This window comes from Schistocerca gregaria, chromosome 2 (genome assembly GCF_023897955.1).
Source record: "Schistocerca gregaria isolate iqSchGreg1 chromosome 2, iqSchGreg1.2, whole genome shotgun sequence".
NCBI lineage: Eukaryota > Metazoa > Arthropoda > Insecta > Orthoptera > Acrididae > Schistocerca > Schistocerca gregaria.
The window spans coordinates 437,601,327-437,628,321 of NC_064921.1; the positions used below are offsets into that span (position 1 = coordinate 437,601,327).

The following is a 26,995-nucleotide window of genomic DNA, read 5'->3' on the forward strand; positions in this document are numbered from 1 at the left end:
AAATGATTTAAGGAAATCATGACAAACGTAAATGTGGATGGTCAGACGGGGCAGTGATAGCTTAGTGAATGCGATGACACAAAAAGTACAGGACATTTATAACTCAGGGTGTAGTCTCACTAACATAAATTTCCTTTAACAAGGCAGATAACGGCGTCCTTAGCATCTGAAAACAGATGTGGAGCAGAGCAGTAAATTTTTTCTGCATTACGCAGATATCTGTAACGACAACCGTCTGTTGCGCGGTTTTACTGCTATCGTAGAAAACTGTAAAATGAGTACTTCACGTCACTACAACATTTACTCACCCCGAGCATGAAATTTCTTGTGATGGAGAAGAATTTCATGCCTGTGAGAACAATGTTGTCAGATGAAATCTGGAACTGCAGCCGTTGGGCCTGAAAAGGAACGTTTAACATTATGAAATTAACAGGAAATTACCATAAAAAATTAATTATTTACATAGATTCTATTTCCAATGTTATTCATTTTACATGACTTTTTATAGGTTACATGAATATCCTTTTCAAAGCTTTATGGTATAGCTACTTATATAACATGCAAATATCATGGCTTCTTGTACAAGTTCGTGACAAGGATATTACATGTGACGTATTGCATAGGAAGGCTCTTCCCAATACCTGTTTTGTTCTCTATAGAAGCCCGATTTGACAATGGGAACTTTATATGCGGTCGTAGCCGAATACCGCTTTGCCAAGTAATGAGATAAAGTCACCATCCAGTACAAACATGGAAAGCGGTCGTGAAAAATATCTTCGCGAACAGACACGGCGGACTGATATTAATGCCATGATATTCACTGGCGATGACAAGGAGAAATTCAGCTATATTGGCAATAGAAAAGTCAACGGAAAAATCAACATGATGCTAAGGGCAATGATATTCAGGTGCATAACTTTGCCCTATGAATAAATGCTATTTTGGCAAACTGGCAATTTGTGAAGTATATTATCGACTTTGACATTCTACTTGCTAAACTCGCAAGTTAAAATTTATCTTCAAATGCTGTACAGTGGTTCGATTCAGATCTTTTATTATCCATTTCACCGTGAATAACGAAGAGTGTAAGGTCATCTACATGAGTGCTAAAAGGAACTCGTTAAACTTCGGTTACACGATAAATCAGTCTAATCTAAAAGCCGTAAATTCAACTAAATACCTAGCTATTACAATTACAAAGAACTTCAGTTGGAAGGAACACTAAGAAAATGTGGGGAAGGCTAACCAAAGACTGCCTTTTATTGGCGGGGCACTTGAAAAATATATCAGACCTACTAAGGAGACGGCCTACACTACGCTTGGCCGTCCTCTTTTAGAATAATGCTGCGCCGTGTGGGATCCTTACCAGATAAATGTTGTCTAAAGCGAAATCTTAGGTACCTAGGACAGGACGGAGTTCGTCGAAAAAGTTCAAAGAAAGGCGGCACGTTTTGTATTGTCGCGAAATATGGGAGAGAGTGTCACAGAAATGATAGAGGATTTGGGCTGGACATCACTAAAAGAAAGGCGTTTTTCGTTACGACGGAATCATCTCACGAAATTACAATCACCAACTTTCTCCGCCGAAGACTCAATTACCAGAGGAACCCTGTCCATATCGGTATTCAATTGCGTGACAGCTTTCGTTATGGCATCTGAATCTATGGAGAGCAATCCGAATATCGGTAGGTCCAACCGAAGCAGATCATCCAGTAAGACAAAAAGGTATGCTCAGTTGGCCTGTCGCGCACTTCATTCTTCGTTCCGCAGTCACGCGGTGTTGTCGCTGATGACTAGACAGGTGAGCAGGAGTGAGCGAACCTCGGGGCAGAGCGCTGGGCAGGCGAAGAGCTGGGGCAGCGCGGCGCGGCCCTCGTCGTACACCGCGGCAGCCGACAGCGTCACCCAGCAGGCGCGCACCAGCAGGAAGCCGAACGAGCTCACCAGGTACACCGACTCCAGCACTGAGCCGCGCTTCAGGTGCCTGCACACACACAACACCCTGCTGCTACACTACGCCACACACTACTGTGTGACGTCGACCACCAGGTGCGCACCAGCAGGAAGCCGAACGAGCTCACCAGGTACACCGACTCCAGCACTGAGCCGCGCTTCAGGTGCCTGCACACACACAACACCCTGCTGCTACACTACGCCACACACTACTGTGTGACGTCGACCACCAGGTGCGCACCAGCAGGAAGCCGAACAACCTCGTCACGTATACAGACAACAGTGCCGCGCCGAGCCTCCGCTGCCTGCGTATATACAACACGCCGCTGCTACTCTATACTACACAATACCGCATTACGGCACCCAGCAGGCATCCAAAAGCTGGAAGACTAATGAAAAAATATATTGAACGCACAGTTAATAACACGACAATATTATCCTACGGTTAATTCTGGTCTTGTCCAAGATGTAGCTGCTGCCTGCGACTGCGGCTGAGCCTTCCAACTGACAGCCGTCCGGAGTGGCCGTGCGGTTGTAGGCGCTACAATCTGGAACCGCGCGACCGCTGCGGTCGCAGGTTAGAATCCTGCCTCGGGCAAGGATGTGTGTGATGTCCTTAGGTTACTTAGGTTCACATATTTGTACGTTCTAGGGGACTGATGACCTCAGAAGTTAAATCCCATAGTGCTCAGAGCCATTTTCCTTCCAGCTAACAAGTAGTCGGCTACACGACCGCCACCCGACCGCAGCCTCAGCTGTTTCCCAAGGCAAGGCGCCAGCGGCAACCGCAATGGGCAGTCGGCAACAGGATGAAGAGAAGCGTGCTCCAATTCGCTTTCAATTGAAACTACCTGAATATTTTACCAGAAGAAAAAGGGGACGAGAAGCTAAAGCTGTTCTGGCTACAGAACAAGGGAAAAAAGCAGAAGATTACTTGACGGTGAAAGTTGTTATAAAATTCGATTAACAGTCAGCTTTTAAATTGCTACACATACTTCACATTCTATTTTAAATTAAATGTCAGTCAGATTGTGCGTGTTTTGCCGCTTACAGAAAGTTATATACAGAAATAAAACGAGCAATCGGTTCAAGAAACTTAAAAAAGAACAGCGGAAAAATTTCGCAGTGACGCTCATATTGTTCTCTACACGACTACTTTTTGGCTAAAACTACTTACAATAAAATGTCTGCCTTTGTCACAGTTCTAATTATTTAACCACCGGACATCCAACGATAAGTCTTTCCTCATTGCTTATTAAGAGGGCTCTGTCGTCCGAGCAAGACGCAAACACAACAGGCACAGCGGCGCTGAGTAAGAAGACATCGACTTCGCCTCGGCCAATTGCCGGCCGAGTACAATCCGCCAATGACCGGACGACGACTTACAGAGGCCTACTCGGAAGATAGAAGAGCAGCTCTGGCCCACTTGGATATACGGGGTGGTCCATTGATCGTGACCGGGCCAAATATCTCACGAAATAAGCGTCAAACGAAAAAACTACAAAGAACGAAACTTGTCTAGCTTGAAGGGGGAACTCAGATGGCGCTGCCATAGGTAAAACGGATATCAACTGCGGTTTTTTAAATAGGAACCCCCATTTTATTACATATTCGTGTAGTACGCAAAGAAATATGAATATTTTAGTTGGACCACTTGTTTCGCTTTGTGATAGATGGCGCTGTAATAGTCACAAACATATGGCTCATATTTTTGGACGAACAGTTGGTAACAGGTAGGTTCTTTAAATTAAAATACAGAACGTAAGTACGTTTGAACATTTTATTTCGGTTGCTCCAATGTGATACATGTACCTTTGTGAACTTATCTTTTCCTAGAACGCATGCTGTTACAGCGTGATTACCTGTAAATACCACCTTAATGCAATAAATGCTCCAAGTGATGTCCGTCAACCTCAATGCATTTGGCAATACGTGTAACGACATTCCTCTCAACAGCGAGTAGTTCGCCTTCCGTAATATTCGCACATGCATTGACAATGCGCTGACGCATGTTGTCACGCGTTGTCGGTGGATCACGATGGCAAATATCCTTCAACTTTCCCCACAGAAAGAAATCCGTGGACGTCAGATCCGGTGAACGTACGGACCATGGTATGGTGCTTCGACCACCAATCCACCTGTCATGAAATATGCTATTCAATACCGCTTCAACCGCACGCAAGCTATGTGCCGGACATCCATCATGTTGGAAGTACATCGCCGTTCTGTCATGCAGTGAAACACCTGTAGTAACATCGGTATAACACTACGTAGGAAATGAGCTTACCTTGCACCATTTAAATTGCCATCGATAAAATGGGGGTCAATTATCTTTCCTCTCATAATGCCGCACCACACATTGACCCGCCAAGGTCGCTGATGTTCCACTTGTCGCAGCCATCGTGGATTTACGGTTGCCCAATAGTGCATACTATGCCGGTTTACGTTACCGCTGCTGGTGAATGACGCTTCGTCGCTAAATAGAACGCGCGCAAAAAATCTGTCATAGTCCCGTAATTTCTCTTGTTCCCAGTGGCAGAACTGTTCACAAAGTTCAAAGTCGTTTCCATGCAATTCACGGTGCATAAAAATATGGTACGGGTGCAATCTATGTTGATGTAGCATTCTCAACATCGACGTTTCTGAGATTCCCGATTCTCGTTCAATTTATCTGCTACTTATGTGCGGATTAGCCGCAACAGCAGCTAAAACACCTGCTTGGGCATCATCATTTGTTGCAGGTCGTGGTTGATGTTTCACATGTGGCTGAACACTTCCTGTTTCCTTAAATAGCGTAACTATCCGGCAAACGGTCCGGACACTTTCATGATGTCGTCCAGGATAACGAGCAGCATACATAGCACACGCCCGTTGGGCATTTTGATCACAATAGCCATACACCAACATGATATCGACCTTTTCCTCAATTGGTAAACGGTCCATTTTAACACGGGTAATGTATCACGAAGCAAATGTTGTCCGCACTGGCGTAATGTTACGTGTCACCACGTTTCTGTCTATTACAGCGAAAAAGGTGGTCCAACTAAAACATTAATATTTCTTTACGTACTACACGAATATGTAATAAAAAATGGGGGTTCCTATTTTTAAAAAACCGCAGTTGATATCCGTTTGACCTATGGCAGCGCCATCTAGCGGGCCAACCATAGCGCCATCTGTTTTCCCCCTTCAAGCTAGACGAGTTTCGTTCTTTTTAGTTTTTTCGTTTGATGCTTATTTCGTGAGATATTTGGCTCGGTCACTATCAATGGACCACCCTGCATATCATCATCCAGGGCTGACGTAGACAGGGAACGATGTTTAGTGAATTCTTAGAAGTGAACAGAAGGTTTTTGTAAATTGCATATGGTATTTACTGTGGAGTTTACCTACGATTATTTGTACTTGCCCATTAAGATCATTTTTTGTGTTATATTACATGCAGTGTTACAGACTTCATTATTCTACAAGTCACAAAGATAAGTAAACCCTTTACACTAATTTGTGTGACTTCGTTACTAATTTGTTGGATTGTTGTAGAACCTTCTTTCTCCTATCCTCTTACCTGACCCTGGGACATAACTGTGTAATGGTGGCAGGGAGAAATTGTCGAAGTTGTGTACTGCACCAGAAGCGGTTTCACGAACTCACAGACTCGGCTTACAGTAACGACAATGGCAACCGGGCCTCCACGGTAGTAGCGACGAGGCCTTTACAAAACTAGGGACGAGGTTTACAAAGAAGAGTGAATGATTTCAGATGGTAACTGATCTCTTTCATGTTTCTGCTTTTATGTGAAGACAAGAAACGTTTGGGAGATAAGTATTTATGGACATTCTTACATATTATTTAAGTAATAATTCTGTAGAGTACTGAATTTTTGTTATATAAGTCAGCATCTATAGGATTACAGCAATGGAGACAGAAAGAATTTAATATATCAGTATTCATTAACCCGTCCAGCTGGTTTTGAGAAACTTAGAAAAGTAATAAAAAGTTAAACAACACTTTAATATTAAATTAAAAGGAAAAATGTAATGCTCCTAAGATCATCAGCCTCAAATAATAGCAGTGAGTTCTGACATATTCTCAAATTTCTCATTTTCGAGTTACTGATCCATCACTAAAATCGATATGATTTCATCATTGTTTTTACAGAACTTTAACAATGGGGTGGGATGTCCTCAAAACCATACCTATGCTCAAAGAAATCAGTTTAAATCACCTTGCTTCGCAGTCGCCTCTATACATTTTATTTCAAATTCCGCGGACGCTCTCTTCTTTTCAGTCTGTCTTTCCTTCGAACAGAAGGAACATCTTGTCCTCAACACTCATCTTCTCCCTCTTAGGTAAATTTGTGCCTCTGGGATCACGAGCTTCGTTTATGTGCATGGAAGTTGTATATTCATCTGAAACATTTGACGGACCTTGCATCTCTCTCTTGTCACGCCCTTCCAGATTAAGTGCTGTGGATTCAACTTCAGTATTGTCTCCAGAATAAGGACTGCAATTTCGAATAACTTAAACGGAAACGGTCACATAGATTACGTTGTGGGGAAAGCTAACCATACACTGCGACTTGCTGCCAAAATGCTTAGAAGATGCAACAGGTCTACTAAAGAGACATCTTACACTACACTTGTCCGCCCCCTTCTGAGGCTTTACTGTACTGTCTGGGATTCGCATCAAATAGAATTGCCCAGGGACGGGAAAAAGTTCAGAGAAGGTCATCTCGTTTTGTATTATCGCGCAACACAGGAGAGAATGGTACGGATATACTATGCGAGTTGAGGTGGCAATCATTAAAACTAAAGCGTTTTTTGTTGAGAGGGGGGGGGGATCCTTTCACGAAATTTCCATCACCAACTTTCTCCTCCGAATGCGACAATTTTTGCTGCCGCCGGTATACGTAGGGAGAAATGATTACTGTAATAAAATAAGAGAAATCAAAGAGTGCTCAGAAATGTTTAAATCTTCGATTTTCCCGCGCGCTGCTGGAGAGTTCAACAGTAGAAAAGAGTTTGAGGGTGGTTCGATAACCCTCTGCCAGGCACTTAATTGTGAATTGCACAGTAGTGATGTAGATGTACATCAGTCACAACATTTGCAACAACGCTGCAGATCTTTTCTTCCCACTGAGAGAAATGTTGGAGATAGATCTGGAACAAGGCATTTATGGTAGAAGTTCATAAAATTGTCAATAATAGGTCAAATTTATTATTCCCAAAGGCAAAGAAGTGAACGCTACTGGCGGACGACAGTAGTACACTTAAAACCAACAAATTTACTTAATAAGTCTCGTATTGAACTGTATGCAGGAAAGCCAAGCGATCATAGAGAACCCATTTCTTTGGTACTGCTGAGATGTTTTATCATGTTCCATGCATTCTCTCTCTTGATATCACGCATATCAGTCCCTAATGTTTCTCCGTATGAACTTGAATATTTCTCTTAAAACGCCAGGAAATACCGGTTTATTAAAAGTAAAGCTTCACGTTCTTGGCAACAAGAGACTCTTATCAATCTCTAGTATTATCCTTCTGAATCTCTACAAGATAACAGTTGAGTCGTGGAAGAAGTACTATCTGCATTTGTCTACAGACTTTTTATTTATTTGTCACTTTCGTCAGTAGCAGAACTTTCGGAAAGAATTTTTGATGAAATGGCAGTCTACAAACTGTTATTCTGCTGTAACAAAAAGTTCTTGTAAGTTTTGATTTATTAAATCGTGGAAAATTAATGTTAAGAAACTAACTCACAGAGTATTACTTCTTGCAGTTAGACATCGAGCGACAACACTACGAAGCACGGCTCTGGCACGGTTGCCGCCACAGCACTATTCACTGGTGCAGCGGTGTGGCCGCAACCGCACCGGCTGGGCATCGCTGTCGAAACTCAAGATTGCGCAGGCGCGAGAAGGCACTCCCTGCTGCTGCAGTGAGTCCAGTCGCAGCCGCAGGCCGTTTTCGCACCTAGTTCAAATGGCTCGAAGCACTATGGGAGTTAGCATCTGAGGTCATCAGTCCCCTAGACTTAGAACTCCTTAAACCTAACTAACCTAAGGACATAACACACATCCATGACCGACGCAGGATTCGAACATGCGACCGCAGCAGCAGCGCGGATCCGGACTGAAGCGCCTTGGGCAAGGCACCTTAAGACGTAGAACATTTTACAACAAATATCCTATTTTAAACTAGTATAATAAAACTGCGTCGGGTGTCTCCCCTAAGAGTCATCAGGCGCTTTTTCTCTGGTGTTTCGGGAGATCCCTGCAATCTCGCTTTCGCCATGTGTAGCTAGAGTCAGCGCAAACAAAAATTGCTGATCATTACTTTCATACGGCACTCAGTGTCGGCGAAAACCGTCGGTTTGTTTTCCATGATCTTTAAAGCGTAATTTTACCTGCTCGTCCGATAGAGCAGTACCAAAATTTGTCTTGTGTGATATTCATTTCATACCTATGTATGTAAAACACGAAGAATATCAAGTACTCTAGCACCGAAAGCACCGTCCTCGCCGGCACTGACTGCTGTCGGCGGGCAGCAGCGCTGCTGAGTCACTGGTCATTCATTGTGATGATGATGATGATGAGGTCCCATTCTCCGCGGAGCGTAGGGGGACGATGCGGGAGACCCTCACCGCCGACTAGGCAAGGTCCAGTAGGAAGTGGTTTGCCATTGCCTTCCTCCGACGGTTATGGGGATGAATGATGATGATGAAGACGACACAACAACACCCAGTCATCTCGAGGCAGAGAAAATCCCTGACGCCGCTGGGAATCGAACCCAGGACCCCGTGTGCGGGAAGCAAGAACGCTACCGCAAGACCACGAGCTGCGAGCTGAGGACTTATTCATCGTATTTTAATATATATATATATATCTCGCACTAGACTAATTTTGGGACCGTTATATCGAATGAGCACGTAAAATTAAAGAAATCGCGCTTTCCGTCGACAATACAAGTCACATGAAAGGCACCACCTGAATGGTGTTCGTTTGGGCTGACTCCAGCTAGACATTGCAAACACGAAGTTGCAGATATCTGCCGAAACACCAGAAAAATGCACCTGACGACTCTTAGGGATTGCTGACATTTTAGCAAGTACACCAGATATGTGGCTGAAACATTACCATGGATTTGTCGGTGGAGAAACTTCGTATTAACATGTGGGAGAATGCGCCCTTCGAACATTCTTTCTGATCGTTGTGTCACTTTTGCAACAGCTATAAACAGACCCGCATTGTTCTTGTGGAGCAGTGGGCTTTCAAGAACAAGGTGATTAGGATCGTCAACCACGCAGCAGCCACAGTTGTTGATAGGACTCTGATGAAGGCAGTAAGGGTGTTTTCGGAAATTCAAATTAGTAAAACTATAGGGGGTCAGGCGTCAAAATCAAAATTCGCCCACGTTTCTAATTCTCGTACCAGGGAAGGCTGGGGAGAGTAAGTAAACTATCAGCTTATTGCCTGCCTTTGATGCGTTAGACATTTTGAACAGGTGGCTCCACTCGCTCCTGGAATGCATCTCAATGAAGTTGTTTCCTGAAATTTTATCATGTTTCTTCTCGTCCAGCGGGGCAGCATCCATAGCTAAGGAACGCCAATTTCCATTATGAATTAATCCACAATCAGCTTTAACCCATAGCACCAAAGAATTTTTGTTTTGATTTTCAACTTGGTGTATCACTCCCAGTATTCCACAAACTAGATGATTCTTAGTATTATTGTTGATGAAATTCTGCATCAGTAACAACCCAGAGGTTGAATCTGAGACTACCAAATACTATTCCTTCTTGAGCTTTTTTCGATTTAGCAGTCATTCTGCAATAGCAATGAACACACCTGTCATCAACGATTAGCCCCTTTTTTACCCATGATATACCATAGATTCGTTGAACAACATAAAGTGCTCAGTAGATGGAAGAAAGCACAGGTCACAACCGTCTACAAGTAGTTTACCAGAACAAAACCACAAAAGTACCGTTCACTATCGTTCACATTCATCTGTTTCAGATCATTTGAATATACAGTCTACTATTCAAGAAAAATATCTGAATGGAATGAAAATAATTAGATCTGAGCTACATGATGGACAAACAAATTATTACAATTTTAGAAAAATTTAGTGGTTCATTCAAGAGAAACATCTTCACAAATTGAGCAAGTCAATAATGCGTTGGTACACCTCTGGCCCTTTATGCAAGCAGTTATTCGGCTTCGCATTGTTTGACAGATTTGTTGGATGTCGTCCTGAGGCATATCATACCAAATTGGCGCATTAGATGGTCAAAATCCCTAGCTGGTTGGAGGACCTTGCCCATAATGCTCCAAACGTTGTCAACTGGAGAGAGATCCGGCGACCTTGGTGGCCAAGTTAGAGTCTGGCAAGCATGCAAACAAGCGGTAGAAACTCTTGCCGTGTCTTCGGCACTGGAATATCATTGACTCGAGTAGAACCGTCTTCATCAATGAGTCCATTTCCGAAGTGGGCCCCGGTGACCAGCTAAAACGTGCCTGGAGACGCAGTGGGATACCGACCTGACTGTTACCCGCCATACGGCCTGAAAACCAGGAGTGATGCTCTGGGAGCCATTTCTTTTCGTGGCAGCACCCCTTTGGTTGTCATCCGCGTCAGCCTTACAGCACAGCGGTAGGTCTACGATATTCTACGCCCCTTTTCGTTGTCCTTCACGGAAAGCCATCCTGGGCTTACGTTTCAGCAACTTAATGCCCGCTTGCACACCGCGAGAGTTTCTACTGCTTGCATTATTGCTTGCGAAAGCCTACGTTTGTCAGCAAGGTCGCTGGATCTCTCCCCAGTTGAAAACGTTTGAAGCATTAAGGGCAGGGCCGTCCAACCGTGTGGAGGTGTTAATGGTCTGACAGTACTGCAACCCTCATTTTCCTGTACCTCTTCACCTGTCAGCCCCACTCGCCGCTGTGCTTGGACCAATAGGCAGGACCGTGGCCGGAGCACTTGTGCTTGCTGAGCCTTAACTCAAGATTAAAGATCAAATTTTTGGCTGGAAACACCATTGCTCTCCTATTCACTAATACTGCTAATACTCTGGAACCAGCATCCTGACCAGTAATGCAGTTTATTTGAGCTTGTCCTATCTACCAAATGTTATCGTTCGCTCTTATTTAGGACAGATATATACAAGATGTTCCAAGAGGAATTGTCAGCATTCTGGGATAACAGGAACGATCATTCGAAGCAAAAAGGTCTACTAAACATGGGCTCAAAAATGCATACCTTAAGAGCAAAGAGCACTTCTTCATCTTTGATACTGTGAAACATACCTCTTCTACTGCAAGCCCTTTGCTTTCCATATTTTGAGAGGTAGGAGGACCTATGGACCAAAACAAGAAAAAAGTCCAAAAAGGTAAACAGCTGCATTATTCTATTCTTATAATGGCACCTGCTAAGTGATCTGAGGAGCATAATGCTTAATTCTAGAAACTTCCGTATCCTAAATTTCCAGGATATCATCGTTTGTGAAAACATTTGACATGTCGACGAGCTCCATGTCATCTTCAGGAATTACCAAACCTGTGAGTAAACTCTGATTAATCTAAATCAGTTAACTGTCAGGAATTCATGCCACGAGCAACTAGTTTTTGCAGTGAAATGTCGAGCACTATGTAGTCAGGTTGGTGGTCACAATGTATTAGTTGATCAATGAATCGTTTTCGAAGCAACTGCTTAATCCGAGGAACGAGTTATTTGAATTGGTAAAGTACTCACGAAATGCCCTTCAGTAGCTGTAGACAGATGAAGTACAGATTGTTGGCAAAAGACAGCAGCATAAGCGGTGAAATAGCGTCGTCGACATCCTTGATGAAGGCAGCGACGTTGGCGAAGAGTTCACGAAGACGCCACCATGCAGCATTGTCCAGTGGACCCTATGACAACGACATAAACTGTGGCACATTGCGACTGCTTATAACAGGCGAAGAGCATCTGAACGCCTTCGAATTTGAGATTTGTGTCTTAGACATAGAGCTACAGTGAATGTAATAATGCATTTGAACCCTTCTACTCCACTGTCAGGTAACACAAATTTATTTTTAGTATGATGGTGCAGTGGCTAGAACACTGGTCTCGCGTTGTGGAGAAGAAGGGTTAAAATCACCAGCATGCTTCTATATTTTCTTTACTTGTTCTGATGCGACCAAGGTGAATGCTGTAGTTGTTTTTTTGAAAGGGATATGGCCGATTTCTTTCTTCATTCTTGCCCTATGACAGCTTGCACTCTTTCTCGAATGGCATTGTCGTCAACAGAATACTGATCGCGAATGGTTTTTTTTTTTTTTTTTTTTTTTTTTTTGTACAGAGCGACCTTAAGTAGAATGACAACATAAAACAGATACTGGGAGAAGCAGATATCAGATTCATCGGGAGAATCTTAAGGAATTGTAACTCATCCACGAGGAAAGTGGCTTATAAGACGTTTGTTCGCCAGATTCTTGGGTATTGTTCATCTCTCTGGCGTTCCTATCAGGTAGGACTGATAGAGGAGATAGAGAAGATCCAACGAAGAGCGGCGGGTTTCGTCACGGGATCGTTTAGCTGGCAAGAGAGCGTTACAGAGAGGCTAAAAAAACACTGGCAGACGTTACAAGAGAGGCGTTGTGCAACACAGAGAGATTTACTATTGAAATTTCACGACAGCAGTTTTCTGGAGGATTCAGACAATATATTGCTTCCCTCCACATACATCTAGCATACTGACTACGAGGAGAAAATTCGAGAAATTAGAGCCAATACAGAGGCTTACAGAGAACCATTTCTCCCACACACTATTCGCGAGTGGAAGAGGTTGGAGGGATCTGATAGTGGTACCGAAAGCACTCTCCGTTACACACCATTAGGTGGCTTGCGGAGTATGATGTAGATGTATATTATGAAACACGCGTGTAGAACGCGAAACACTTACAAATAGTGAACATAAGCCAACCTCATGTCTGGTAGCAATAAAAGCTGCACAAAATGGCGGAAGTTGGTTACGGCGGTCCCTAGTGCGCATTTCTTCATGTGATTCTAGATTCAGTCACCAGCTGAAGTTTCGACCAAAAAATAATGGCCGGCCGGTGTGGCCGAGCGGTTCTAGGGGCTACAGTGCCGAACCCCGCGACCGCTACGGTCGCAGGTTCGAATCCTGCCTCGGGCATGGATGTATGTGATGTCCGTAGGTTAGTTAGGTTTAAGTAGTTCTAAGTTCTAGGGGACTGATGACCTCAGCAGTTAAGTCCCATAGTGCTCAGAGCCATTTGAACCATTTGAACCAAAAAATAATGTGTGTTCCTAGGTACACTATCCTCTAGGTATACTCTGTCCGCTAACATTAATCCTAGTTACTTCTACGAAGATAAGCTCATGATCTGTTTCCGGAAGAACGCTGAGAGATATTGAGGTAAGTAATGGCAAAATAAAAAATCATCTAAAATAGTTCAACACAGAAAAGGCGACTTTATTAGATCTCTGCACGATTATATGAGGGCCATCCAGAAAGTAAATAACGTTTCATCATACCAATATATTCTTCAGTACTACTACAGAAACTAAATATACACATTTTAGCACAAACTTTGACTACCTCTCTACCTCGTGGCCTGCGCCAGCAGTCCTCTGTAGTTCTATGCTTCCCGGATACGTTAGTACAAGAACGGTCCACTCGTCACTGCTGTCCAAAGGGGAAGTGCGCTTACAAGCGAACCTCCACCGAGCCGTGCCGCCATCCGCGTGCGTTTTCCTCCCGATTCCGCTCTGATAAGGTTGGGTGATCGTCTGCTTGTAGTTCAGGTCATAGCTTACAGTCAAACAGGAAACAGCTACAACGAACACAAGTGAAGACTACACCGATATGACACTGATCTATTGCAAGATGCACCACAATACAGCTGAGGCTAAAAGGCTGTATTCACAGCGTTTTCCAACGCGATGTCTACATTCTGTGCATGATTTTAGACGTACAGAGATGCGCTTAAAAACCGAGGCAGCTTCCTAGGTACAAGGTGTCGTGGAATAACCAATCCGCGACGCACCCAATGGTGGCCAGAATATTATTGAATATATTGGTGCACATCTCGCGCACAATAAGCATGCCTTAAATGGAAGTAACATGTACGTACAATGTAATATAAACGAAAGTATTATCGTACTACTGAATTTAGTTTGCAGTATTACTTATACTTAAAATAATAAGACTAAGTAATAATAATAATAATAATAATGGTAATAATAATAGTAATACTGTTATGATCATTATTATTAATATTATGGAAGTCATTAGATTTCACCCAGTGATACCTACTTTTCATCGTAATTGGGACAAAGAAGAGTGGTAGCGGACCTGGAAATATCGAAGTCTTCCATGCAAACGATTCTGGAGCAGCACCTACACCAACAGCTATATGTAAACGATTTCCAAAATAGGATACCGTTCTGCAAGTGTCTCGTAAATAAAGTAGTCTTACATCGGGGTTTAATCAGTCAGATTTAATGGGGAGATTAATGCTATTTCGTCGATGACGCCGCTGTCGATAGACGCAATCCACTGTACTGGGCTCCTGCAAATCCTCACTGGTTACGACCACATCACATGCAATTACACTAGGGTGTTAACTGTTGTGAGCCATTCTAGGAGACCACATCATTGGGCAAAATTATTTGTCTCCCAGACGAACTGATCGGCTGTATTTGGAGTTCCTACAGAATGAGCTGACTCTTGGCCATCTCCTAGACGACATCTCAGTTCAGTTCGCTGTGAGAGGCTGGCTTCAGCACCAATGTGCACCAACCTATTATTGTAGAAGGGTTAGGGAATATCTCAACATGGGTACCCAGAACGTTGGAGGTCGTGGTGGTTGCATTCGATGGCCAGTGAGATCGCCTGAGTTAACGTCCTTGGACTTTTTCTTATGGGGTTGTATCAAAATCAGGGTTTACGAACCGGTAGTGGATAATACAGATGTGTTAAAAGAACGAATACATCATGCTACCACTTCAGCATCTGCAGAAATGTTAAGAGGTGTCCCTGCTGATACCGTGCGGCCCTTACATCAATGCATCCAACAAGGTAAACATGCATTTGAACATCTGTGTTATGAATAATGCAATGATAAAGATCTGTTAGTCTATAACATAGGTTTACATTAACATAATTTATGATCTTCATTATATTCATTGTTCTTTATTACAATAACAGATATGATAGCATTTGTGTAATATTGCCCATTCTAAAGCACGCATTGGTGCAATATGGGCTGTAACAAATTAGCTGTCCTATGATGATGAGCCTTGAAACAGATCATTAATATTCTTCGGCCCTTCTGCGTATTATTTCAGTCAGCGACAACCATTCTTCTACACAGACACATCTGTAGGACCAGTTGCAGCTGTCAAGTGTTTGTTGTCAAGTGCTGGTCTTAACGTTTAACAGGATCTCCTCTCGTGTGAAATCCCCTTTACTGCTCTGCTTAGCCAAACCTTTCGGCTCTTTGGCACCCAGAATTGACTAATGTCAACGGAGGATGGCGTGAGAGGGCCATCTGGTACATACACTCCTGGAAATTGAAATAAGAACACCGTGAATTCATAGTCCCAGGAAGGGGAAACTTTATTGACACATTCCTGGGGTCAGATACATCACATGATCACACTGACAGAGCCACAGGCACATAGACACAGGCAACAGAGCATGCACAATGTCGGCACTAGTACAGTGTATATCCACCTTTCGCAGCAATGCAGCCTGCTATTCTCCCATGGAGACGATCGTAGAGATGCTAGATGTAGTCCTGTGGAACGGCTTGCCATGCCATTTCCACCTGGCGCCTCAGTTGGGCCAGCGTTCGTGCTGGACGTGCAGACCGCGTGAGACGACGCTTCATCCAGTCCCAAACATGCTCAATGGGGGACAGATCCGGAGATCTTGCTGGCCAGGGTAGTTGACTTACACCTTCTAGAGCACGTTGGGTGGCACGGGATACATGCGGACGTGCATTGTCCTGTTGGAACAACAAGTTCCCTTGCTGGTCTAGGAATGGTAGAACGATGGGTTCGATGACGGTTTGGATGTACCGTGCACTATTCAGTGTCCCCTCGACGATCACCAGAGGTGTACGGCCAGTGTAGGAGATCGCTCCCCACACCATGATGCCGGGTGTTGGCCCTGTGTGCCTCGGTCGTATGCAGTCCTGACTGTGGCGCTCACCTGCACGGCGCCAAACACGCATACGACCATCATTGGCACCAAGGCTGAAGCGACTCTCATCGTTGAAGACGACACGTCTCCATTCGTCCCTCCATTCACGCCTGTCGCGACACCACTGGAGGCGGGCTGCACGATGTTGGGGCGTGAGCGGAAGACGGCCTAACGGTGTGCGGGACCGTAGCCCAGCTTCATGGAGACGGTTGCGAATGGTCCTCGCCGATACCCCAGGAGCAACAGTGTCCCTAATTTGCTGGGAAGTGGCGGTGCGGTCCCCTACGGCACTGCGTAGGATCCTACGGTCTTGGCGTACATCCGTGCGTCGCTGCGGTCCGGTCCCAGGTCGACGGGCACGTGCACCTTCCGCCGACCACTGGTGACAACATCGATGTACTGTGGAGACCTCACGCCCCACGTGTTGAGCAATTCGACGGTACGTCCACCCGGCCTCCCGCATGCCCACTATACGCCCTCGCTCAAAGTCCGTCAACTGCACATACGGTTCACGTCCACGCTGTCGCGGCATGCTACCAGTGTTAAAGACTGCGATGGAGCTCCGTATGCCACGGCAAACTGGCTGACACTGACGGCGGCGGTGCACAAATGCTGCGCAGCTAGCGCCATTCGACGGCCAACACCGCGGTTCCTGGTGTGTCCGCTGTGCCGTGCGTGTGATCATTGCTTGTACAGCTCCCTCGCAGTGTCCGGAGCAAGTATGGTGGGTCTGACACACCGGTGTCAATGTGTTCTTTTTTCCATTTTCAGGAGTGTAGATGCCTTTGACATTTTTTTTAATTTCATTTTTTTTCCCTTTTGTTCGTTGCATCTGCCTTGGGCGGACGTCGTAAGACATCCGTTTAAGTTAGTTGTTGATCGATTAACTCAGTTTTTTTTATTACAGAGGGCAGCTAACCATCTGACCGATCACTCTGAGCTGCCGTGCCGGCACACATTAAGACATTTATCGTACCTTGGCACCAGTTTGTGTAAACCCTCTGGCTATTCAGTCAGGTCACAACAGTATCCGTCAGGTCTTCAATATTTGCGAAGAACATCGAGGTACAGCAACAACACCTGTCGGCAGCTGAGTGTTTCATTTAATTGTCATTTGTGAAGTGTTTACCAGCAAGGTGCCCTTTCAGTTTTGTAAACAGAGATAAGTCCAGTGGTGCCAGGTCCGGGCTGCAGGGAGAATGCTCGAAGATGTCCCACCGTAATTTCTCATGCAGCAAGGATTGTGTCTGCGGGCAGTATGCAGACGTGCGTTGTTGTGCAACGGAACAGTGCCACGCGAGAGCTTGACTATTCGACGGTTCTGGACAGCCCAAGAAAGACGTTCAAGGACAGCCCAGAACGCTTTGCTTCATTATTGATTGTTCTGTATTTTGTGGCATGAAATCGATGAAGAGGACCACTTCAGAGACTACAGATCCCACCAGTTTTCGAGTTGATGCAATTCGAACTTGCATGGCTTCTGCGGCGACTGAGGATGATGCCACTCCATAGACCGTCCCTTCATTGTCGGGCTGTTATGAGAAACCTATGTTTCATCTGCTGTGACACTCATATAAATGAACGTGTTGCCATTTCTTTCGAAACGTTCCAAGAACGCCAATGCAGCGCCGATACTCGCAGCTTTCTGGTCATTCGTGAGCATGCGTGGCACCCACTGTGCAGAGATATTGTGGTACTCAAGGCACGGGGTGACAGTTTCGGGCACAACCGAGCGACACTTCCTGACATTGTTCATGCAAGCCACTAATCGGGAATAGCCCATTCTCTCGGATGGTGCGATCTACATTTTAGACAGACATGCTGTTAATGTGTGCTTAGCATGGAGTATCTAAGTAAAATAGTAATTCAGTGTACAGATTCGAAGTATGGATCGGCATATAAAAATGTAATGTATTGATCTTTCCAAAAAAAAGTGTAAGAAGTCAACGTGTGAACTAATGTGATTAACTGTATATCAAAATGTTTTGCAAGGATCGCTCCTATTGTCATACAATTTTCGGCCTAGTAAGAGTTCACGTTTTTTACGTGGAGCTGTGTAAACTTTATGAAAATTGTTACTTGTAGAATTTTCTAAGGGGTTCACAATCAAGTTATCTTAAACGTCTGCTCATCGAAATCTCGTAGCCTTTCGTAAACTTTCGAGACTTCAGAACTGAGCAACGCTGCAGCTACATGACGCTGAAACCACTGATCCGTGTGACTCGGCGGCCGACTGTCCCTACCGCGGAACCTTTTTGACTTCTACATGGTGGTCCAAAAAGTAAATGCCACGGTTATCCTTGGGTGCTGTATAAAGCCTCGGCTCCGAAAGAAAAGAATCAAAAACATGGTTCAAATGGCTCTGAGCACCATGGGACTTATTATCTGTGGTCATCAGTCCCCTAACTAACCTAAGGACATCACACACATCCATGCCCGTGGCAGGATTCGGACCTGCGACCGTAGCGGTCGCGCGGTTCCAGACTGAAGCGCATAGAACCGCACGGCCACACCGGCCGGCAGAAAAGAATCGACAAGCGAAAGCAGCAGTACTTTTTGTTGCCAACCTAACTGTGTCTTTTGCAGCACTTGTGGAAGGACCACTCTGGAGGCGTCTACTAAAGGCCAGTTTCACCTCATAGTTAGTAGTATTCATGTGGTATAAAGCGTTTAAAGTTCCTAAAATAGGCTAGAAAAATCGCCTTCTAAGTGATAATTAGTAACTTTTCGGTGTGTCTGTGTGTGTGTGTGTGTGTCTGTGTGTGTGTGTGTGTGTGTGTGTGTGTTTGTGTGTGTGTGTGTGTGTGCGCGCGCGTGTGTGTGTGCGTGTGTGTGCGTGTGTGTGCGTGTGTATGTAATGCCACATATCTGGTCAAATGTTCTAAAACTTTCTATTAAAACGCTTGAAAGGTATTTCTCATTTTATTACGATTAACGACAGTACAAATCGTTGAAAAGCTCTGGAGGTTATGATTGAACAAATTTGAGAATAGTTAACAGATTTTAGTTCCTGATCTACATATCGATGTCTTGCAGCGTCAGACATCCCAAGCTATTTTATTATAATTGTAAATCGTTCATCAACCATAAGTGCAATGGCAGTACCGAGTTCTATCCACAGAAAATGAATTATTAAAGGCCCGAAGTCAATGGAGAGATCTTAATCCAACCCTACGCAAGATAACGCTAATTTGGCATTGTCTTAGAATGACGACTACTAGTTGCTTTCTTTCTAATACTACATCTACGTGGGACTGGGAAACCTGTAATTTTAAAGAACCATTCCAAACTATATTTATTAACGTTCTCTCGAACAATTTACTAGAAATTTGACAAGAACAGAATACATACTTAGTTCATCTAATCGTCCGGTACGCACTCGCAACTGACTGAAACGAAGTGGGAAAAGACCAGCGTGGGGTGTTGCACGTATGACACGAAAATTACATTGAAGGTAACGTTATCACGCAAACAGGAGACTTGGGAGAACGAAAACGAACACAGATACTTTAGGTATTTTAGCAAAGAAAGCTACAGAGCATGTACGAAACAAACTAAGAGGAGCAAGCTGAAGCTCCGGTAGTTAATAACGGGAAGAACCATTTGTGAATAAAATGTTTTTGAAACAGCTAGCCAGACACTCACACGAGCTGGGGGCAGTGGTTCTAAATCATCTCGTAATTTAACTATTTTCGAAAGGAGGAAGGATGAAAATACTGATAAGCTATCAGTTACTCTGGAATTGACGGCTCACCGATATCTACGCTTACAATTACTTATTTCTTACTATTTCAGTGTACTCGCGGGAACAATTCATTAGGGCAGCAACCTATGTGATGTTCCATTAGAAACCTACTGCATCCACCATGAGTCTACCTTGTGCAGCGCCCCAAAGTCCATCTGAGGATATCAGCATTAAATTGGCTCCCAATTCCTCTCAGCGTTTATTTTATCATACACAGTAAAGAAAATTATTCTTCATAATCTCTACAATTTCGCAACGCAGTGTGAATGAACTTCATAATTACTGAAATATCTGACTGCACTTTCAGCGTCCCCCAAAGCTACCATGACTGCCCTCCTTGCGTCCCCAAAGAGCTGCCTACCTTGACTCGAACGATCCAGACGGCACCTCGTCCGCGTTTTTCGCAGTCCCCCCCCCTCCCCCCCCCCCTCCCGATCAATCGTCTGTTACGCTTTTCTATACAACGGGACACACCAATCAGATTCCGAGAAGAGCGCGTATAAATACAACTTATTTGGTGCCGTTCTGCCAAGAGAAGGCTACCAGAAGTTTCCAGGTGCTTCTCCCGAGGAACTGAAAGAGGCAATGAGACGTCTCAACTGAAAATTGGTGGGAATGTCCGTTCCTTTAGCGGTGTATGCCGAATGAATTTCGTAGACCAAATATAATGGGTTGTTGTGTACTCCTATAGTTTTTTGGCGTGTTGATTCAGCTGCTGCATCAAGAAAGCTAACGGGACCTGCCTGCGCTCCCTCACCAATGCAGAGCAGAAATCCGTCCAAAACTCAGGTAAGCTTACATATTCAGGCACTGTAGTGAACCGGAACGTATTTGGGATTTACTGATCAGAAGGGGCACTTAAAAATTTAAAATAAAACGCACTTTACACGGACACTTCCTCTGGGCATCGGTATTCCTCATGGGTATTCCTCCACAGAATTGAAAACAGACAAAAACATAGTATGATAGCAAGTTAAATTAATCGATTATAGGATAAATTAAAGTGGTACCAAAACAACGTGTGTCTTACGTACTGATAATACAACGGGGATGCAAGAAGATCGAGACAAATTTAAGGAGCCGCCTGATAACTTACAATAAATATGTATGAGCCAACCGCTCTGATAATATCAAGGTAGACATTCCTACCGACTTTAAGGGAGCAAGTAGCACATTGCACAGAATCTTAAAAGTCGTACCAAATTCGCCTCGTTGTCAGCTAAAATACAGTACAATATAAATCAAAACACAGTCAGTTAAATATGGGGCACTGTGATCTGTACATCGAAGCGCCACACATTGGAGGATTTTCACGCTGGGGTAATAAGCTTTGTTTCATAGGACTGTAGCCTATGCCAAGACGAGTGATGCGGACCACATCTCGTTTTATATGTACGCTGCATGACAAAAAATTTAACGTTTCAGAAGGGTAAAGGAAACGAAATGAAATCCCACGGGTTGAGGGAGTATGTAATTTTATTTCATTTATCGAGTCAAATTCGCAAAAAAATGGTTCAAATGGCTCTGAGCACTATGGGACTCAACGTCTGTGGTCATTAGTCCCCTAGAACTTAGAACTACTTAAACCTAACTAACATCACACACATCCATGCCCGAGGCAGGTTTCGAACCTGCGACCGTAGCAGTCGCACGGTTCCGAACTGCGCGCCTAGAACCGCGAGACCACCGCGGCTGGCTCAAATTTACAAAGAATTTGTTAGTATCAGCCCATTTATTCGCGTGACTTTTCACCTCACTCTCGCCTGAGTGGTTGCACCGATTCGGTTGCGAAGAATATCACAAAGCCGTTTTAACCTCCCCTGAGGCAAGGTGGCCCACAGCTGTTCTAACTGGTCCTTGAGACCCTGTATATTGTCACTGGGACAGAGTTGACGTACAGGTTGATCCCACAAATATTCTGTCGTTGACACATGTGTGGTTTCGGTGGCCAGAGGAGTGCCTCATCAATGCGCAGACAACGCATAGAGACGCGTGCCAAATGTTGGCGACCAGTGTCCTGTTGAAAAACTACGCCAACAAAAGAGGACGCACAGTGTTCCTGACGTACCGTTGTGGCGTCAGAGTCCCCTCAATCGCAACCAGACGTGACCTTAAGTCACACCACACCATGACGCCATGAGTACCCCGTTGTGCCTCTCCAAAACTTTGGAATAATGGAACTTTTGCCCACAGCGTCTTCATACTCGCCTTCGATAGTCATCCGTGGTGATAAGGAACTGCGACTCATCGTTGAATACAATGTGATGCCAATCATCAGCATTACATGCTTCCCAGTCACGACAGCACTCAAAAGGGAGCCATTTGTGTTGTGGTGTTAACGGCAGCCTCCGCATGGGATGGTTATACCCTTGTCTGGCCCTGCTAGTCCCTGACCAATGGTACAGGATGACACCGAATGTTGCACGGAATGCATTACTTGTCCTCGAATAGCAGGTAGAGATGTGAAGGGGTTACATTGTGCTTGTCAGTCAGCATAGCGAGTCTCCATTCTGACGGTCAAACGTGATCGACTGGAACCTGGACAACGAGTATGTCTACTCTCAGGTTGTAATGCAGTCCAACAACAGTTACTGTCACATCCGAATGCCTCACTTGCACTTTTTGAACAGCCGACCCTTTTACACTGTGTCAAATGCTGATAACGCTGTCTCACACGAGTACGCGATATCTCTGTATCCCTTACATTTATTATTCAACAGTTGATGTTTTTAGCGTCCCTTATGTACTCTGATAGGCCTCGTAATGACACTAAAGGCCACCGACAGTAATGCACATCTTTTTGTCAGGCGGTTTTGTCACTATCAATGAGCTGCCTTTCATCAGACATAAAATTAATATGCAAATTTGCGCACCCTTTGATCAACGAACCTTCTAAATTAATTTTTAGCCTCAAGTGCTAAATTTTATTTGACCTATCACATACAAACATCCATTTTCTTCGCCCAGGTCTCAGGAAATGACCATGATGGTAATTTCAGTGATATACAAGATCATATTGAGGCTTTTCAACTGTCGTTCTCCTTGTGTACCATGTGAAAATGGGACTGAGAACGTGGAAAGTGACAGTGATACCAAAATTAAGAGGGTTTGTTGAAAAGTTATACCTCCAAATTTTTATGTGAATACTCTAAAAGCTTTTTAAATAAAACAGACCTGATTAACATTCTGCAGGGTTGTCCAAAAGTCCGGAAACACACTGATAAAATTCATATGGAGTAGCAAACAAGGAACCAGAGTCCCTACACACGAGTAACGGGAAGGGGGAAACTTTATAGGCTATGCCACCAACATGGCGGCCATCTTGAAAGCCACCATCTGGGATTCAACTCCAAAATTTCAGATGGGAATGTGGTCATGTGACATATCAAACAGATAGAGAATTTCACCAGAAAAACAATGCCGTTGTTATTTTAAATATAGCTTCATTCATTCTCCGGTTATAGCCAGTTACATGTGGCAGCGGTGGGACACGCGGCAGCATGTGTGTTATGTGCCGAAGAGACATTACATCGATGTTACACAGTCCCGAGAGACCACCAACAGTCATAGGAATGGCTCGATATGTTGTTCATGTTGGATTGTTAATGCTATCCTCCGAACTCAGTCCTGATGAACTTTGACCAACACATCTGGCTGAATTTGACCACACGCATCAATAATGCGCTACTTTAGATGATGCAAATCCAGTATTTTCACAGAATAAACCAGTGCTTTGACATGGCCCAAAGATAAAAATCCAAAGGAGTCAAATCTGGTGAACGTAGTGGCCACTCCACAGCACCTCTACGACCAATCCACTTTTGAGGGAACTGCACATCCAGGTATTCTCGCACATTGTGCCCGTAATGTGGTGGGGCTCCATCATGCTGGAGGAATTCCGGAAATGTCCCGTCCTCCGTAAATAAGGAAACAATGATTAAATAAATAAGGAAACAATGATTAAAAAGTTAGCAAGAGTAAATGATACCTAACAGTTATACACATGTAACATATCAGGCATGGGATAGTCACTTTGCACCGCTTCAGACTCCATTTTATGACTTCTCAGTTCGTAATACTCACACTGGCGAGCGTCCCACTGCGGCCGCAAGTAATTGGCTTTAGCCCGAGAATGAATAAATCTATGTTTAAAATAACAACGGCATTGTTTTTCTGGTGAAATTCTCTATCTGTTTGATATGTCACATGACCACATTCCCATTTGAAATTTTGGAGTTGAATCCAAGATGGAGGCTTTCAAGATGGCCGCCATCCTGGTGGCATAGCCTATAAAATTTCCCCCTTCCCGTTCCTCGTGTGTAGGGACTCTGGTTCCTTGTTTGCTACTCCATTTGGATTTTATCAGGGTGTTTCCGGCCTTTTGGACCACCCTGTTCTTCTTAATTCCTCTTGTCTGCATATTTAGCAGTATGTAATGTAACCACGTCGGTGCTTGGAAAACAGCGTGCTGTCATCGAGTTTCAATTTCGAAGAATTCTTCCACGCATGGATCACTCTGATCTTGAGCATGGCAATGCCACACCACATGCGAACGCTGCGAATCTACAACAGTCCGACGCCTTGAGTTCGTTGTCGTCGATCGTCCTCCATACACTCCCTATTTGGCCTCATCCGATTTTCACTTGTTTCCAAAACTTAGTAACACCTTCGAGACTTCACTTTGATAGTGAAGCAGTGGTGCAAGCAGAGGTGAGTTGTGGCTCCGTCGGCAATGTCAAACATTCTGCATTGATATTATAGGGTGATAATTATTGAACTATATGAAAGAAGTATAAATGACATGCAAACTACGGCGTGCACACACTTTGTTCAGTATGTAAGCATCACTATAGATATTCGGATTTAGGTAATGAAATGTTCGATATGCCTTCCCTCATTGGCGATTATTTGGAGCAGACGTGTAGCGAAATTGTGCATGACCCGCTGAAGCGTCGGAACATCGATACTGTCGATATCTCCTGAATGGCTGTTTTCAACTCAGTAGTGGTTGCGGGGTTATTGCTGTACACCTTTTCTTTAATATAGCCCCGCAAGAGGAGTCGCATGTGTTAGATAATGGGGATGAAATCATCTACCAAAATCTTCGCGTACGAATCAAAATGGTTCAAATGGTTCTGAGCACTATGGGACTCAACTGCTGTTGTCATCAGTCCCCTAGAACTCAGAACTACTTAAACCTAACCAACCTAAGGCCATCACACACATCCACGCCCGAGGCAGGATTCGAACCTGCGACCGTAGCAGTCGCACGGTTCCTGACTGCGCGCCTAGAAGCGCGAGACCACCGCGGCCGGCGCGTACGAATCTGTAGTCACTGTTCGATCAAGGAATATCGCACAGATTATTCCGTGACTGGACATTGCACACCACACAGTCACCCGTCAAGGGTGAAGAGACTTCTCGATCGCGAAATGTGGCTTCTTAGTCCCTCAGATGTGCCAATTTTGTTTATTGACGAACCCATCCAAATGAAAGTGGGGTTCGTCGCTAAACCAAACCAAACGTGTGGATACTAAATTTCCTCATGCCCAGCGGCCAGCCATACAGTTTGAACGCCCTGACGCAAACCGTTCAGAAGTTATGACGATTTTATTTGATATAGTTCAATAATTGTCACCCTGTATGAACAAACTGGTCATTCGTTAGGAAAAATGTGTTCGTCGCCAGTGTTTTATTTAAATAATACACTGAAAGATCCGCCTCAGTTGCTAGAATTTCTGGTCTTTACCCAGGTTTCGGCTTGAATAATCTAGCCTTTTTCAGAAGCATAATATTACTATAACATGCCAGAGTAAGGCACAGTCGACGTTAAAAATTAAAACCTATAGTACCGTGGTACCATGTCTCATTAAAACTACTTAACCGAAGTCCAGACCCGGCATCACTTCTCCACGCAGCGGCAACTGCGTTGGCACTGACCGTTGCACGCAGAATTGCACTGAGCACATAGCAACTCGTGCGCGTGCGCTTACGGAGAGTCAAGGCTGTATATCACTGGCTGGCTGTATATCACGTGTTGGGGGCTGATAACCGTAATTGTAAGCAAACTAGGCATTATGTAGATGAAGTCCCTATGTGTATTACCTATACGCAAATTGTATTAAATGGTAGGAAATTTATTTGGTTGGGTACATAAAGTTTAAGGATTACCTTTACGACTTTATGGACATATGGTCATCGTGTAAAGTATCCCCACCGAACATGACTAAAGCAGGAAAATTACTTGTCTCACTTATTTAAAAACTTAAATCATTATCTATAATTTCAGAATGAGATTTTCACTCTGCAGCGGAGTGTGTGCTGATATAAAACTTCCTGGAAGATTAAAACTGTGTGCCCGATCGAGACTCGAACTCGGGACTTTTGCCTTTCGCGGGCAAGTGCTTTACCATCTGAGCTACCGAAGCACGACTCGCGCCGGATCCTCACAGCTTTACTTCTGCCAGTATCTCGTCTCCTACCTTCCAAACTTTACAGAAGCTCTCCTGCGAACCTTGCAGAACTAGCACTCCTGAAAGAAAGGATAATGCGGAGACATGGTTTAGCCACAGCCTGGGGGATGTTTCCAGAATGAGATTTTCACTCTGCAGCGGAGTGTGCGCTGATATGAAACTTCCTGGCAGATTAAAACTGTGGCACAGCCCCAGGCTGTGGCAAAGCCATGTCTCCGCAATATCCTTTCTTTCAGGAGTGCTAGTTCTGCAAGCTTCGCAGGAGAGCTTCTGTAACGTTTGGAATGTAGGAGACGAGATACTGGCAGAAGTAAAGCTGTGAGGACCGGCCGTCAGTCGTGCTGCGGTAGCTCAGATGGTAAAGCACTTTGCCGCGAAAGGCCAAGGCCCCGATTTCGAGTCTCGGTCGGGCACACAGTTTTAATCTGCCAGGATGTTTCATTATCTATAATTTAATTTGGGTGTAACTGGGCGTAGAACGCCCCTGTCACCAACTTAACTGCTATTGACCGACATAGGTCAAGTATACTAAAATATAGTTTACGATGTTCGGTAGACGGAAAATACTTTCTGTAGGTAACATTGTAAGTAATACGATACATGTGTAACA

The 26,995-nt window shown here is 44.4% G+C and overlaps 1 protein-coding gene across 1 annotated transcript in view; it reads right to left on the minus strand.

The window, feature by feature from the left end:
- Positions 1-325: 325 nt before the first annotated feature.
- LOC126335825 (gustatory receptor 5a for trehalose-like) overlaps positions 326-26,995 on the minus strand; it is a 42,001-nt gene continuing 15,331 nt past the window's right edge. The window contains exons 4-5 of the mRNA XM_049999291.1: positions 11,706-11,863; positions 326-398 (exon numbers count right to left, since the gene is read on the minus strand). Coding sequence (XP_049855248.1) covers positions 344-398; positions 11,706-11,863 — 213 coding nt within the window. The 3' untranslated portion in view covers positions 326-343. The remainder of the gene's footprint in view (positions 399-11,705; positions 11,864-26,995) is intronic.